Source organism: Amblyraja radiata, chromosome 16 (assembly GCF_010909765.2).
Source record: "Amblyraja radiata isolate CabotCenter1 chromosome 16, sAmbRad1.1.pri, whole genome shotgun sequence".
Classification (NCBI taxonomy): Eukaryota; Metazoa; Chordata; class Chondrichthyes; order Rajiformes; family Rajidae; genus Amblyraja; species Amblyraja radiata.
In genome coordinates, this window is record NC_045971.1 from 10,547,216 (window position 1) to 10,562,644 (window position 15,429).

The 15,429-nt window shown below is 38.3% G+C and overlaps 1 protein-coding gene across 1 annotated transcript in view; it reads right to left on the reverse strand.

Annotated features, from left to right (window-relative positions):
* dnajc7 (DnaJ heat shock protein family (Hsp40) member C7) overlaps positions 1–15,429 on the reverse strand; it is a 45,042-nt gene that overhangs the window by 4,243 nt on the left and 25,370 nt on the right. The window contains exons 5-13 of the mRNA XM_033035069.1: positions 14,261–14,335; positions 13,354–13,472; positions 11,828–11,981; positions 8,586–8,750; positions 7,563–7,654; positions 5,518–5,591; positions 2,927–3,073; positions 862–1,014; positions 46–108 (exon numbers count right to left, since the gene is read on the reverse strand). Of these exons, the coding sequence (XP_032890960.1) occupies positions 46–108; positions 862–1,014; positions 2,927–3,073; positions 5,518–5,591; positions 7,563–7,654; positions 8,586–8,750; positions 11,828–11,981; positions 13,354–13,472; positions 14,261–14,335 (1,042 nt within the window). The remainder of the gene's footprint in view (positions 1–45; positions 109–861; positions 1,015–2,926; positions 3,074–5,517; positions 5,592–7,562; positions 7,655–8,585; positions 8,751–11,827; positions 11,982–13,353; positions 13,473–14,260; positions 14,336–15,429) is intronic.

Genomic DNA, 15,429 nt, shown 5'->3' on the forward strand with positions numbered 1-15,429 from the left:
TAATTTAAAGAATGCTTTTATAGATTTAGAATATTTCAAACTCACCTTCAAAACTAAAACCACTCGGGCTACCGAAAAATGCCTTGAAAATATTATTAGCATCGAAATCTGGAATCATAAATTTTAAAATAAAATCTCGTTAATAAACAATCACCCAGGTAAAACAAAACATTTCTTTTTTCCATTATTTTCCAGTTTTACCCCGAAATAACTTTAACTGGATTGTGCACCCATTTATAGCTTAGTGTCTTGCATGAGAATGGGCAGAATTTAAATGGGATTAGGTAACAATAAAGGAGGAGTCAGAAGGGTTCGGACTCGAAACGTCACCTATCCATGCTTCCCCAGAGAGCCCAACCTGACCTGACCTGTTGAGTTACTCAAGTCTGAAGAAGGGTCTCAACCCGAAATGTCACCTATTCCTTTTCTCTAGAGGTGCTGTCTGTACCACTGAGTAACTACAGCTTTTTGTGTCGATCTGTGAGTTACTCCAGCACTTTGTGTCTTTTTCGGTAACAACTGATGCACAGCTGCAGTCAGAGCAAGTTTGCAGCAATTGTCAACTTGGGGAGTCAATGATATTTGCGGCTATTCTCACACAAACATGCAATGCTTTAATATATATACAGGTGAAGCCTAAACTGCCAAGAGGACTGCCAGGTAAAATCAATCCTAATCCTATTCTCCAATTGAAAGATATTATTGATTGCTTCTTCCCTTAAACAACATTAGCTTGCTTACAAACGTGAATGTGTGCATTGTTCTGTATCAGACATTTGCAGCTAATTACCTGCATGGCCTGGCAAGTTAAGGTTCCGCAGCACGGTGACGTGTTCAGCAGCTTTACAGGGAAGCACTTACCGCCCGAGTTCATGCCGTCATCATCCACATCCTGACCGGTATCGTAACGTGCTTTCTTTTTTTGATCTGACAGTATACTGAATGCTTCTCCTACTTCTTTGAATTTCTTTTCTTCTTCTTTCTGTACTTCTGGACTGGCACTACTATGTCTATCTGCACAGAGAGAAAAAGACACTTAACCAGCAGGTATGTTTTACTTCACGGTTTTTATGGACAATTCTCAGATCCGTATATCTGAACATCCAATGCCAAGGCATACACATGAGAATAAAATTGGATTAATTTAGGATTGGTGTAAATGAGTGGTTGATGGTCAGCATGGACTCTGTGGGCCAAAGAGTCTGTTTCGGGTTGATTAAGACCACAGCAGGATTTACATCAGAAGGAAAGTTGGGCAGAGCATCACTGGTGGAATTTAATCCCAACAAGTGCAAGTCAACAAAGTTTGGGAATTTAGAATAGGGATAAGACATATTTAGTAAATGGTAGGGCATTGAGGAATATTGATGAACAGAGAGATGTTTGAGTTCATATTCATGATTCCCTGAAAATGGCAACATGGACCAATGGGGTGACGAAGAAGTCATATTGCTTGCTTGTCTTCACAGGTAGGGCACAGAGTATACGAGATGGGATGTTACTTGATGTGGAATAAAGATGTTTTAATTAGAAGATGAATTACATTGAAGTTTTATCGTTGAATTCTTGTGACCTAACCAGTGTTTTGTAAAAAGGTCACAAGAATTCACAAAGATAAAAGTTCAATGTAAAAACAGTGCTGAACAAACCGGCAGCTCACAAGCTTGGCACTGAACAAACTCGCTCTATAGTATTTGCCACTAGATGGAACTCTAACTTCATCAACACTTCCAGTGAAACCATTGAGGGTGATTATATCAGAACGCTGGTTAAAATAAAGGAACCGGTTCATAAAAAGTAAATGAGAAAACATAACTCACAGTGAACCTCATTCTGCAGAGTTAAATAAGCAGGCAATGTTATTTTACAATTTTATTCTTTCTCTATCTTCTAATTAAAACATCTTTATTCCACAGAGTTGAACTAATGTAGAGGTAATTTCTAAAATATTTCACTAGGTGGCAGCCAAATACAGTCAATGCCTTCACATGTAAAAAATCAGGCATGTCAACTATTTCCTACTGTTTCATGGTCAATTCATAGAAACATAGAAAGGTACAGCATAGAAATGGGTCCTTCCAGCCCATCTCGTCCATGCTAACCTAAATACCTACTTATGCTAAATCAATTTGCACGCATTAGGTCCATATCCCTCTATGCTTTTCCTATCCGAGCACCCATCCAAATACGTCAAAACCTAGTAATCGTATCTTTCTCTACCACCTCCTGACAGCTTATTCCAGATATTCAACAGCCACCATGTGACCCTCAGATTTCAGATTTCCTTTAAATTTCTCCTTTCTCATTCTTTCAATCTGTGCTATTCAGTGGGTGGTGGCGGTGCTAAGAGATGTGGCTGCGGAAAGGAGTTAACACGATTCCCAGAAAATGGCAACGTAGGGTGACGAAGAATCACAAGTCACGTGGCATGCTCGTCTTCATATCCCAGAATATAAGAGGTGGGATGCTGCAACCTTACAAAACACTGTCTAGGTCAAAAGAAGTTACAAAGATAAATGTTCAATGTGAAAAACAGTGCTGAACAAACAGAGAAGGGCAAGAAAACAACACCAAGGATGAATAAGACAAAAGACATTGATAAAAATTCTGGAGAGTGGTGCAGTACTTCAAGATTGTTATTCGTGCAAGACAATTTGCAGTGAATGCAACAGGATGCAAATTCAACAGGGGCTGAAAATCAAAACACTGCGGCTTGAAATCTGAAAAAGCCAAAAAAGATCCGAATCCTGCTAATCATAATTGAAAGTAGCTGGATTTGCTCATCTACAAAAAGTAAACTACAATGCATATTATTGAGGATGCAGGATCATGCTTAACCACACACAGACTTGAAGCCGGAACATTCAACGAGCAGAGCCCTAAACCTGTAGGCTACTGTTGGGACAATGTAGTGATTCTGCCTTACCTGGGTGATGCATCAATGCCCGCTTCCTGTAGGCTTTCTTAATTTCATCTTCTGAAGCAGTTTTGTCAACACCAAGAACTTTGTAATAATCTTTTCGTTTGCTCTTTTTCAGTTCAAGTTGAGCATTCTTAAGGAGCTGCTTGTGCTCTAAATGAAAACACCAAATTAGGTCACTCGGATGTTTTGATGGATGATTCACCAACAAGCAGTCCAATAACTTAAGGATTTTCATCTTTAAACTACTGGAATTGTCAGGCACAATTTTCTTCCAGAGTCTCCTTCATTTGCAGATAATGTTCCTGTCTTTATTGTCCACATTTTGTTTTCGTGTGAGCTTTCCTGTGTATTTTTAATCACAACTCTTCAATTTTCCCCCAAAATCTTTTCCGAGCGTTATTGATGTTATTTTGTATTAAGCAATTAATACATTTTATTAACTTGTCTGCGTTACTGGATCTGTGATTTCTGCCTTACGCTTTTCATCTTATCATTTAACAGTTATACAAAAATATGTTTCCCGATGACAGGGATCTCAAAAAGGTGTCTCGACCAAAAACGTTACCTGCCCATTCCCTCCGCAGATACTGCCTGACCTGCTGAGTTACTCCAGCAATCTGTGTTTTGGTCATTTATACCAAACACTTACAGGTAAAGGATCTACAACCAAAACCAGCCATCTTTCTCCTCCTCGGGTACTGATTCATCTGTTCTATGCTTCCAATACTTTCTTATTTCATTTCACCTTCAAGATTGAGTCAAGACTTGAGGTTTTATCTCCCCAAATTTGCTACCAAAATCTTTAATTATCCTTACAATTTTAAAGTTGAGCATTGATAAAAAAGATACAGGCAAGGTCAGGCTCAAACTAAAGCTGAAATCTCCAAATATCTTTCCTTGGTATTAGCTTGAAGCACTAAAATAATATGTCATAGTAAACTTTAAATTAAACCAACTGGTTCTGTAATATAATATACTGAAGTCCAGTGGGATAGATTGTTGCAGTATCACAAACATAAAAACCTGACCACTAAAAACATTATTTATTAATGCTCCATAAATACCCTTGCTCACTCCTATAAAATTATCTCACTGCCAACATTAAAATATGTAGCCCTATTTTATCTTAAACCATCCAGACCAGGCTACCTTTTGCAAAGTTGCTGTGCCCTTCAAAGTAAAGGAGTACAGGATGTTATCCTATAAACATCGAATTCTTTACATTAACAAAAGGATGGGCCAATTTTGGAGCTAAAGGAATTCAGTCTAAATCCTAGATACTCCAGAGTTGGTTTTGCAGAATTTACAATAACACTCAGTTTAACAAAAGTGAACGGCACAACAGAATTTAGGTATTCGCGGTCAAGGTGAAGTGCGATATCCAGGTGACACATTGCTATTTGAGATAAAACCCATTATAACACAGAAACTGCTTGGAAATGTATGAGCATCAATACAGATTAATGAAAGACAAATTTAGAATTGACCTCAGGATGTGCCTAACACACCTCAATTAACATTTGGAAATGGCTTGTCTGGGTTTATGGAAACAACAATTACCTGTTCTATTAGAAAAGCAGCGGTGGAGGTTCTTTCCCGCACAAGTTAAAAATCACCTCTCACATCAGAATCCATGACAGGAAATGGACTTGAAGTTAAAAATAGTTTTACATTCTCAATAGAATATAATCGCCAATTTTTGAGATAAAGAATTTTGAACCGCTTTAGACTCAAAATTTGGAGTAACTCAGCGGGCCAGACAGCGTTAGCGTTAGCTGTCTGGCCCGCTGAGTTACTCCAAATTTTGAGTCTAAAGCGGTTTAAAATTCTCTATCTCAAAAATGGTGTCACCCATTCCTTCTCTCCAGAGATGCTGCCTGTCCCGCTGAGCAGCTTTTTGTGTCTATCTTCGATTTAAACCAGCATCTGCCGTTCCTTCCAACACATTTAAACAGCTTAAGTTGTAGATTCTTCTGCATTGTCTGGTAATGGATTTTTTTTTCCAAACAATTTAGTGCAAACATTAGCCAGTGAAGAGATGAAGAGAATCAAACAGAGACAAAAAAATGTTGGATAATCCTTTCAGATCGTGGAACTTTCAAAAACAAAACAGTAAAGCCATTGAATCCATCACCCATTGTGTTCACCAAAGTCTTCTCTCTCAATTAATGGCTTACTTGGTTTCATGTCCAAGCTCCACCCAAAGAATAAATCAAGCAGTTCTAATAACTTAAGGAAACACAATTTGGTGAAGGAAAGAATAGGCCAGGCCTTGTCCCCAAAATGCAGAGGCAGGGATTCACAACTTCACATGCAATTTGCTAAATCAATTAGCTTGAAATCATATAATTGAACAAAATCTATTGGGCAAGTCCAACTGTATATTGTCACCAGAAACACCCTCCTCTCCAAGGCACATTGGCTATCACAAAATAATCAAACACCCGATCTTGTGCGTCACCAAAAAATGAAGCTCATTTTATCAAATATGAAATGGGCTTTGCTAGAGAAAGATTTTTTGAACTGCTTTAGTTCTGAAGCTTTGTGTCAAAACGATGTCAATAAATGCCCACAAAGAGGATTTACTGGTTTACCTTTTGTTTTTTCTGTCTGGTAAATTTTCTCATAGTCTCTTACAGCTTCTTCATATTGTTCTGTATCCATATAACTATGAAGGAACAAAAAGAAACGGTAAACATTTAATGTGAACACTTTGTTGACTATAGAATGCTCAATGTTTTTCAATCAAACATTGACTTCCACTATTCTTAATCAATAGCAACTACAACTAAGTGGAAGGCTGATGACCTTAGATAGGTGAACGGTTGGGTCTTTTCCCAGGGTAGTGGAGTCAAGAACTAGGGGGCTAGGTTCAAGGTGAGTGGGGAAAGATTTTTTTTTAGTCCTCTGGGGCAATTTCTTCACGCAGAGTGGTGTAGATTTGGATTGAGCTGCCAGAGGAAGCTGGGGAGTTGGATACAATGGTGACATTTAAAATACATTTAGATAGATAGATGGATGGGAACGTTTCTGAGGTATGTGGGCCAAATGCAGGAAAGTGGGACCAGCTCATAAAACCAGGTCAGCATGGACAAGTTAGGCTGAAGGGTGAGTTTTTGTGCTGTCTGATTTTATAACTGTCACTGTCATATGAGACCAGAAAGCAAAAAGTAGCAGCAGACATACATTAATGAAACTGAAGAGAAGCGTACCGTGGCATTGCCCAAAGGCTGAATTTTAAAATCAATGTTATTTTTGATTTATATCAATGACATGAATTTAGGCGTAGATGTCGTAATTTCAAAAACTGGAGATGACAGAAATCTTGGAAACGTAATGAGCAATAGGGACAGTGGCAGATGTAGCAATTTAATGAGGAAATGTTAAACATTTGAAAACAAATTTAAAATGGGGTGTAAGAAAGAAGGCCTGTTGGGCCAGACACACACACACACGAGTCTTTAAAAGCTGACAAATGTTGACAAGAAAACTTTCAGCAATCCTTTATTAATAAAAACATGGAAGATTTAGTAAGCATCTGTAGACAACTGGCTAGGCCTCAGCTGGAGTATTATTGTGTTTACTTCAAGACTTCACATTTCAGAAAGGTATCAACTGAATGGAATGTAGAGTAGATTTATCAGGATGGTAACTGGAATGAAGCATCTAGGAATGTGGAGAGGATAGGAGAGCTGGGAAGCTTGGGTTGTAGTGTTTAACAGCCTTGACAAAAATCCCTCATACTTGTGAACAACTACACTGTGCTCAACTATTTTACACCAGTATGTAAATTGTAATCAGCAGCCGCACCTTTCAAAATAATTGGCAAAAATTACAGGCGAAGAATTATGAGAATTTTCTTTTCCAAGAAGAAGCAGATGATTTGATTTAATCTGTGGCACCTGAGAATTGGTTGTGCTTCCAAAGAAGACACCCAGATTCAATGCCAGCCTCAGGTGCTGATTGTGTGGAGTTTGCACATTTCCCCTCTGCCCCCAATATATAGGTGAGTAGTAGAATATGAGGGGGGGGGGGACTGATGAGAAAGTGGGGAAAATGAAAAACTGAATTAATGTAGGAATAGTGTTACTGGGTGGTTGGTTGATGGTTGCCACGGACTCAGTTGGTTGAAGGCCCATTTCGGTGGTGCATGACATTTGCTGTGCTATGACAATTCTATGATGGTCAATTTTTCAGTGAAAAAAAAAAGTTATTTAGATGTCATTGTTCAAACGGCGAGAAAGAAACGAGCTCTTGGCCACAAGCTCTACACAGCAATTATGGTTGTGACTGAGGGATCTACTCTGCTGCAGCAATTACATTCCATTAACTTCAAAGTGGAATACAACACATGCCTGCCATTTTATTCAGAGGGTGGTGGGTGTTTTCAGGCTGGATGACTATGACTCTACTGTACGTTTCACTGCAGCAACATGGGAGCATTTTCAATCCCAATGTTCATTTTTATACTTTCCAAACACCAGAGTAGCTGTCAGTCTGACAGCAACCTGCAAAAGTCCAAAGTCCTTTGCGAAATCCAAAGTCCCAACCCAATTTTCGTTGATGCCATAGGTCAAACCAAATGCACATTCAGACACAATGAACAACTGAAATTCAATCCAACGAACATGCTGCTCACCACTGTGCCCGTCTCATGTACGCCTTGATATACGAGTCGTCAAGCTTTATTGCATTCGTGCAGTCTTCTATTGCTTGCTGCATCTTATTGAGCTGTGAAATGTGGGTCAACCAGCAGATTTAGTATTCATTATTAAAGTTTAAGCATGTTTTTAAACAACATTTTATTTGCGACAACTGCACCTCTTCAATCATAATATATTCACATGGACATACGGCTACAGAAGTTAATGCCGGAATAGGCCATTCAGACCCTCAAGCCTTCTCTGTCATTTAAAATCATGGCTGTTTCTATCACAACCTCAACTTCTGGTTCTAGTCAGCCTCCTTGGTTATCAAATTCTATCTTTCTCTGCCATTAAAATATTCAGACTTTGACTTTACTGCCCTTTACCACAATGTTGCATTTCTGAATGATCAGATCAACTAAACACACCGTTCAAATCGGAAAGTTACTTGTAAAATGTTATAATTGGAGTTTCTTTACCGATAGTATACTAAATCAAATTAAATCAAAGATTCCCTTTAAAGTTCAGTTTAGCTTAGAGATACAGCGCAGAACATTATTTATGACACAGCTAAGTTTTTTCTGTTATAATCTCCCCAGGTCTATTCTTGCCCTTGATTCTCAGATAGGCCCTATTGAGTAATCACTCCAAATTCAATGAGTGCTATTGAGGTGTGAGGTAGGAGAGGAAGGGAAACATCAAACTGACCCTAATCAAGCCCTCGCATATCTTGCACAGAATTTGGATAGAGATAGGAGCAGAAATTCTTCTCGCCTTTCGCACCCCTCCCAACACCTTCACCCCACAAAACTAATGACTCTCCATGTCGCTGGTCAGCTAATATCACCCAACACTGGTGAAATATGGGTTTCCTCTGGGATGTGCTTGCTTTGTGGGATTTACCCCAATCACTGGATAAACAACGAGTTAACAAGAATTTCTGAGATGACCCAAGCTTTGCGACAGCTGCAAACATTTGTAGTTACACTAAATAACAAAAATAACTAGCAACTTACCTTGGAGCCTACTGTGCCCCGATTACAGTACAATTTAGCATTCGTTTTGATGTTATTTGGATCTATTTTCAGAGCTTCTGTGTAAAGTTCAAATGCCTTGTCAAAAGAACCGTCTTTAAAAGCCCTGTTTCCTTCTTCCTTCTTTGCTCGTAGAGCTTTAGCGTTCTGTTTGCAGAAAAAAAACAAAGCGTGCCACACTGCTGTTTCTGTTCATGCATGTCAAAATCCACCACCTTAGCACAATTTTCACTTTACCATTAAGAATTTCCATTTCTATTAACATATTCAATTGTCCAGACATTCCAAAAAGTAAAAGTAATTTTAAAGGGGAAAAAAGCCCTCTTTATATGTCCATGCATCCTTCCCTCTCAAAAAGGGCTGACAATCAATCTATTCTCAGGCTCCTGAAATATGGTTCAGGAACAATACTCAATAGATTTAATAAGTTCAGTTGCGGGTCCCCACCCAAAATATTAACTTTTCCTCCATTTCTCAGATATTGAATGACAAGCTATGCATTTAGTTTTTTTAATTATTAGCCCCTCGCACTATTCATATGAAATAAATGTTAGAAACTAGCGATGTTGAAGCTATACCTGCTTCAGTGCTGAGGAACCAGGACAGGGAACCAGTGCAACTGTAGCTGCTGGCGTTCATGCTGCCAGGGCCAGACATTGTGAAGCCAGTAATGCAGAGACGGGACAAACAGTTACTGCTGCTGAATGCAATTGCAGAAATTAATGCACAACTGTTAATAAAAATAAAATAGACAGATAAGGGTATTTTATAGTGTGGCAAATAAGACCAAAGGGAAATAAAACCCTCGTGCTATCGTTCTAAAGAGTTTGTGGAATCTTTCCCTCAAACTTTCCCATTCAAAAAACTCATACTTTCAGCATTCAAAACTATACACAGAATGCTGGAAGAACTCAGCGGGTCTAGCAGCATCTGTGGAGGCAAAAAAGTAAAAGTTGACATTTCGGGTTGAGACCCTGCAGTTGTGCTTTCAGCAGTGTTTATCCTGAATACGAAGATTTTTTTTGCGACAACATGTTTGCTACGATCAAAAGTAAAATTACTCATGAATCAGTTGAACGAAACACTTCAGAACTGTAGCAAACTAAAACTGGTTTCCCAGTTGCATTGGCTAGAACTTTGTGGTAGCTTCTCTGCTGTACGGCTGATATGTAATAAATTAGAACAGAGTAGATCATAGCTGACACAATAATCCACAGTGCTCTATAAATACAAAGCTTTTGAATTTTTCCTAGAATTCATCTGAGATAAATTGCATTTCAGTCAATTCAGATTCATGACTGATTGATTTAAATCACATGAAGAAAACACTCCTCAGTGCACCAGTTGCTAATGTACACATCTGTGCAAGGTATTAACAAGAAATGTCTACTTTTAAGTTGTAACTATATAGCCAGTTTCCTAAAATTATATATTATTTAAAAAACCCAACTAACATCAATTGACAAAATACTTGATACAAATTTCTGCATTGATGCCAAAAATTGCAAATATGATGGTGTCTTCCACAGAGGCTTATTCCAACTGATTTTTAAAAAAGAATACACGATTTATCTGTTATTGTAGCATTTCACAAAAAGACACCAAATTCAGTGGTGAATAGTCACAGAATGGTACAGAGTAATGGGTCTGGTGCACTTACTGTACATCTGATTTACAGGAACACATTCAAATACATGTATGTCCCAAACTTATGTATTAAGACTGATTTTATTACACTTAGACATAATGCATCCGATAGTTTGTGGAGTGCTTTTCTTTGCATCAAATATCCCATGTGAAAAGCAGAGCACAGAAGATCTGCCTTTTGAGATTTGCCTTTCCCGAGCCAGTTTTATTTCCTTTAAATAACGGAAGAAAGCGAGAAAGATCTGCATTGCACTGCCCCAATACCGTTCATCCAATTTCCATCAATCGTTTCTCTGGAACTCAGATGTTGAAAGGAGAGACTTGATAGAAGTATATAAAATTATAAGGGGCACGGATAGGGTAGACAGTCAGAACTTTTTGCCAGGGTGCAAATGTCCAACATTAGCGGGCTTAGCTATATGGTGAGAGGGGGAAAGATTAATGCCGTTGTTCAGGGTAAATTTTTTTTTTTTTAAACAGAGAATAACCTGGAACGGGTTGCCAGGGTGATAGTGGAGGTAGATACTATAGTGACGTTTAAGAGGTTTTTAGATTGGCACATAGAAGTGCAGGAAATGGAGGGATATGGATCTTGTCCAGGCAGATGAGATCAGTTTAACTTGGCATCATGTTCGGCACAAACATCGTGGGCCAAAGTGCCCGTTCTTGTGATGTACTGTTCTATGTTACAAGTACTGTTAGTAAAGATACTTGGATGAAAACTTCATGACATACTCAGCAAGATTTTGACTTGGAGCTGGAAATTTGACAGATGATGATTAGATGGACTGAATGGCTACACTTTTACATTGTATATTTCTATGAAAATCAAGCAGACTTGATTACAACCATGTAGTTTTTCTCACGCGATTCTCTCTCTAAGCTTTGGCAGGGTTTAACAGATTAACACCCATATACTGATTCACTATACCAAACCTGCAAAGGCATATCAGCATCCAAAAGGGATATCAGACCTGCAAAATTCAACCATTATAAAAAGAGTTGAAAAATTAAAACAATTTGCAATTCATAGAAACATAGAAATTAGGTGCAGGAGTAGGCCATTCGGCCCTTCAAGCCTGCACCGCCATTCAATATGATCATGGCTGATCATCTAACTCAGTATCCCGTACCTGCCTTCTCTCCAATTCAGTTTGTCAAACTATTCCAGATTTTTTTTTTTTTAGAAGATTTCATCTAGCTTTGTTGTTTCAGAACTGATGTAGCCAAATGCGATCATCTGGCAGGCAAAACAAAAATCAAGAAACACCCTAAGTTTCTGTTTGTCTTTGAAGACTGTTACTTCATTTATCCCAGTCTCTGCCCTCTCCTTCAAACCTTGGCGCTGATCTTTGACCCAAGCTTCACAATAACAAGGGAAAGCATTGCCCATGACAATGGAATCCAGTCTGGCACACGTCTCCTATCATTCCCATGACTGACGCTGAAAAGAACTCTCATCACTTCGAACACTTCAATGTGTCACAAATATCTGGAGATTTAAAAATCTGGTTTACAAAAAAAAATACTATCAACCTTTTGCCTCCAGGCCTGGCAAAAGTGACATCAGTACCTACCCTGCATGCAAGTCGAGCCTTTTCGTGATCAGGTGCCATTTTTAAAGCCTGGACAAAAAATTGCACAGCCTTTTCAATACAGTCCTCATAGTAAAGGCAAAGTCCCCGCACGTACAAAGCATCAGCGTTAGTTGAATCCATGCGCAAAATATCACTGAAACAAAAACAAAGAGAAATCATTGCTAATGCCTCTGTTATGCAGGCAACATGAGAGATGCTGGGGTCGCTGACACCACATAGGAGGCTAGAGAGTATCTGACACAAGTGTTAATAAGAAAAAAAGAGGGTTTTTGATAGTACAGATGTGCAGAAACAGTGTCTATCGGAAAAAAGTGTCAGTAAGCTGAGGGCACAGATTCAGAGTAATTAGGCGAAAAAATGTTTTGTTTGCTTTTAATGAGCTGTTAAAGATCAGAATTTGTAGTGGCAAATTCAATATTAATTCGGTGAAGAGATTTGGACAAATACTCAAAAAGTAAAATATTGCAGGATGATTGTAAAGGACACAGAGGGGTTATCAATTAGATAACTGCTTTTAAGAGCCAAGACAAGCCGAAAAAATAGATTAGATTTCTATGCAGCATGTTTCCAGGTAAAAGTAACTGTTTAACTATCAACAGATGGGACAATGTTCCAAGCAAAGCTAATACATTATTCTGTTAAAAGTACAGCTAGCTGATCATTTTATTTCCTCTACCATTAACAATACAGATTAATTTGGTTCCATGGGGATCGATACCTCAGCCATTCGTTGCTCATGTTAGATCACCATGTATATTTGCAGGCTGCTTCAAAGTAGAAGGCATTATATGTGTAATAAGAAACTGCAGATGCTGGTTTAAACTGAAGATAGACACAAAAAGCTGGAGTAACTCAGCGGGTCAGGAGGCATCTCTGGAGAAAAGGAATAGGTGACGTTTCGGGTCAAGACCCTTCTTCAGACTCTTACATTACTTCAAAGTAGAAGACATTACAACAAAGCCTGATAATTATGACATCTCAGTTGAAAGATTTATGTCTGAAACATAAACTCTGTTTCTCTCCATTGATACTGCTCGGCATACTGCATTTACCTAGCATTGTGCCTCATTTCAAGTCTCTAGCATCTGCAGCATTTTGTTTGTGCTATCAACTATTATGATGTAAAAAAAAACATGTAATATCTACTACATTGATCACATCTGTTGATTTGACCATCTCGTTTAATTCCTTGTAGATGAATTTAATGTACAAAGCAGTGTCTAGCAGTTGGTAGAGGATGTGGGTAAATAAACAGGCCACATTGGTGCAGTATGTTTTGTTCGTTAGAGAATGAAGTCGATGGAGGGCAAGAAAAATAAATGTTACTCTACAACCTAAAGGGGTATAACTGACTTGGAATTGCCCAATGCCATCTAAGTTCTCAAAATGCAAGGTGATTTAGTTGCCAAAACTATCATCCCATGTGGAATATGAAAACGTTTTTTTTAAAAGTGCAAAATGTACATTCACAAAAATGATGGTACTCAAAAATTATGAATATCTACCTTGCGACTGATTGGGCATCAGGATAGCGACCAAGTAATGCCAAACATTCGGCTTTAAGGATTTTGAAGCGGTGACAGCCAGGAGCAAACTCAAGGGCACGATCCATACAAAATACAACCTGAGACAAGAAGTCAAAGAGAAAGATGTGACATAGGACACTAATCAATTAGCTATTTAACTTAATCAGAATTGGAGATTGCAGATGAAGAAAAACATGTATTTAATCTTTCATTAAATAAGACAGGATAAATTGATTGGAATTGAATAGGTTAGAGAAAAAGACATTAAATGCATAGCGGATTGAAGTGAATCTTTCAGAGATTAAAACAGATTTACATAAATAAGACTATTTTGATGGCAAGGCGTTGGACTGGAAATTTATCTTTGGTTGCACGTGTCAAATCTAGAATACAGTAGTGGCTGCGAATTGCGTGTTGGTTCAGAAATTTGATTCGAGTGACACTGATGGGGTCAGATTTTGCACAACGTGCTGACATTGCTATATTGGGTGCTTGGCACATCGACTCAGGACAAACATCTGACTAAATAAAGATTGAGTGCAGCTTTGTGACAGGTTATACTAAAAAGCATTGATAAAAACCAGATACAAAAAGCATTGCTAAATGACTAAAAGTCAGGCTGCATATTATTTTGGCAGAGCATGGGGAAGAAAGTATTTAAAAGGCTAAATAACTGAAAATCAAGAGCAGCAATGGTGGAATGGAAAGTTTTTGATATCAACCTGCAAAGCCATCAGCAAAAGATGTTCAAATCGTCATACATTTTTAGATTCCTTGCTGAATTGTAACATTCAGGTATTGTAACATTCCAAAACACTTGTAAATCCCAAGTTGTTAAAACTTAATGTTTCATTCATTTCTTATATATTTATGAAATCATGATTACCTTTCTGAAATCTCCTTTTTCAAAGTCAATTTCAGCTATTCTTTCATACTCCAATACTGCTTCTGCACTCTTCAACTAGAGAAAGAACAGGATATCTAAATTGAAGATCGAGTACAATGTTACCCTTCTCAAATAAAGCTCAATTTTAAACCTATGTTCAGAATAGGTTAGTTCTACCATACAACATTAGGCAAAAACATCCTGTGTGCCACCGGATAGTCACATACAGATATTTTGTGTGCATCAATAATAGGCCAGAGCATGTATGGGTACATGTGAGAGAAGGACTGCACACAAGGAACAGAAAACATTTGTCGACATTAAAGCATTCTTTCAATTATGCCCATAACTTCCCCTTTCATTTTATTTTCCCTTGATTCCTTTTGGTTGACATCGATCTCCTCATATTCATTGGAATGGTCTCTACCTGCTTCAATACAATCAGCCCTCATAAAGACATACAGCATGGGGGAAAAGGCCCTTCGGCCCAACTTGCTGACGCTCATCCCTTGACATTTACGAGGCTTTTAAACAGGCAGATGGATATAAAGGTAATGAAGGGATCAAGTGCAGGCAGAGGAGATTAGTTTAAGCTGACATGTTCGGCACAGACTTTGTGGGCTGAAGGGCATGTCCTCTGCTATACAGTTCTATTTACAATCCTATGTTCTCATTAAAAAATCTGTTTTAATAGCAATTAAACTGCAAATTACGTCTTCTACAAAAATTAAAATGAAGTTCCTCAAACTACACGAGTTCCTGGTCGTTTTTTACGGTAACGCAATTTCTGCTTCAGACTCAGCACCAGACCATCTTTTTAATTGAGCTTATGAAAAGTTGTCCCTTTTTACTTTACTGCTGACTTTTATTGTTACAGACCCATTTTAATTTGACCCAAGACTAACAGTTTACTGGTAGCACAATTCATCAGAGATTGCAGGTATTAATACAATTCTATTCTATCTTCAGTGGAAGACTCCTATTATTCCATCATGTGCTTTATTTGTGCATGATACCAAATGGTATTTCTCCCCAATATCAACAGGGTGACCTCCAAAAACAAGCTCCATTCCCTTCTTTCCACTGCCATCCCCTTAAAATCCTCTATGACATTAAACGCTTGCGTGGGGTCTAATTCCAATGGAAGCGCAGGAGTTAGTTCTTTACAT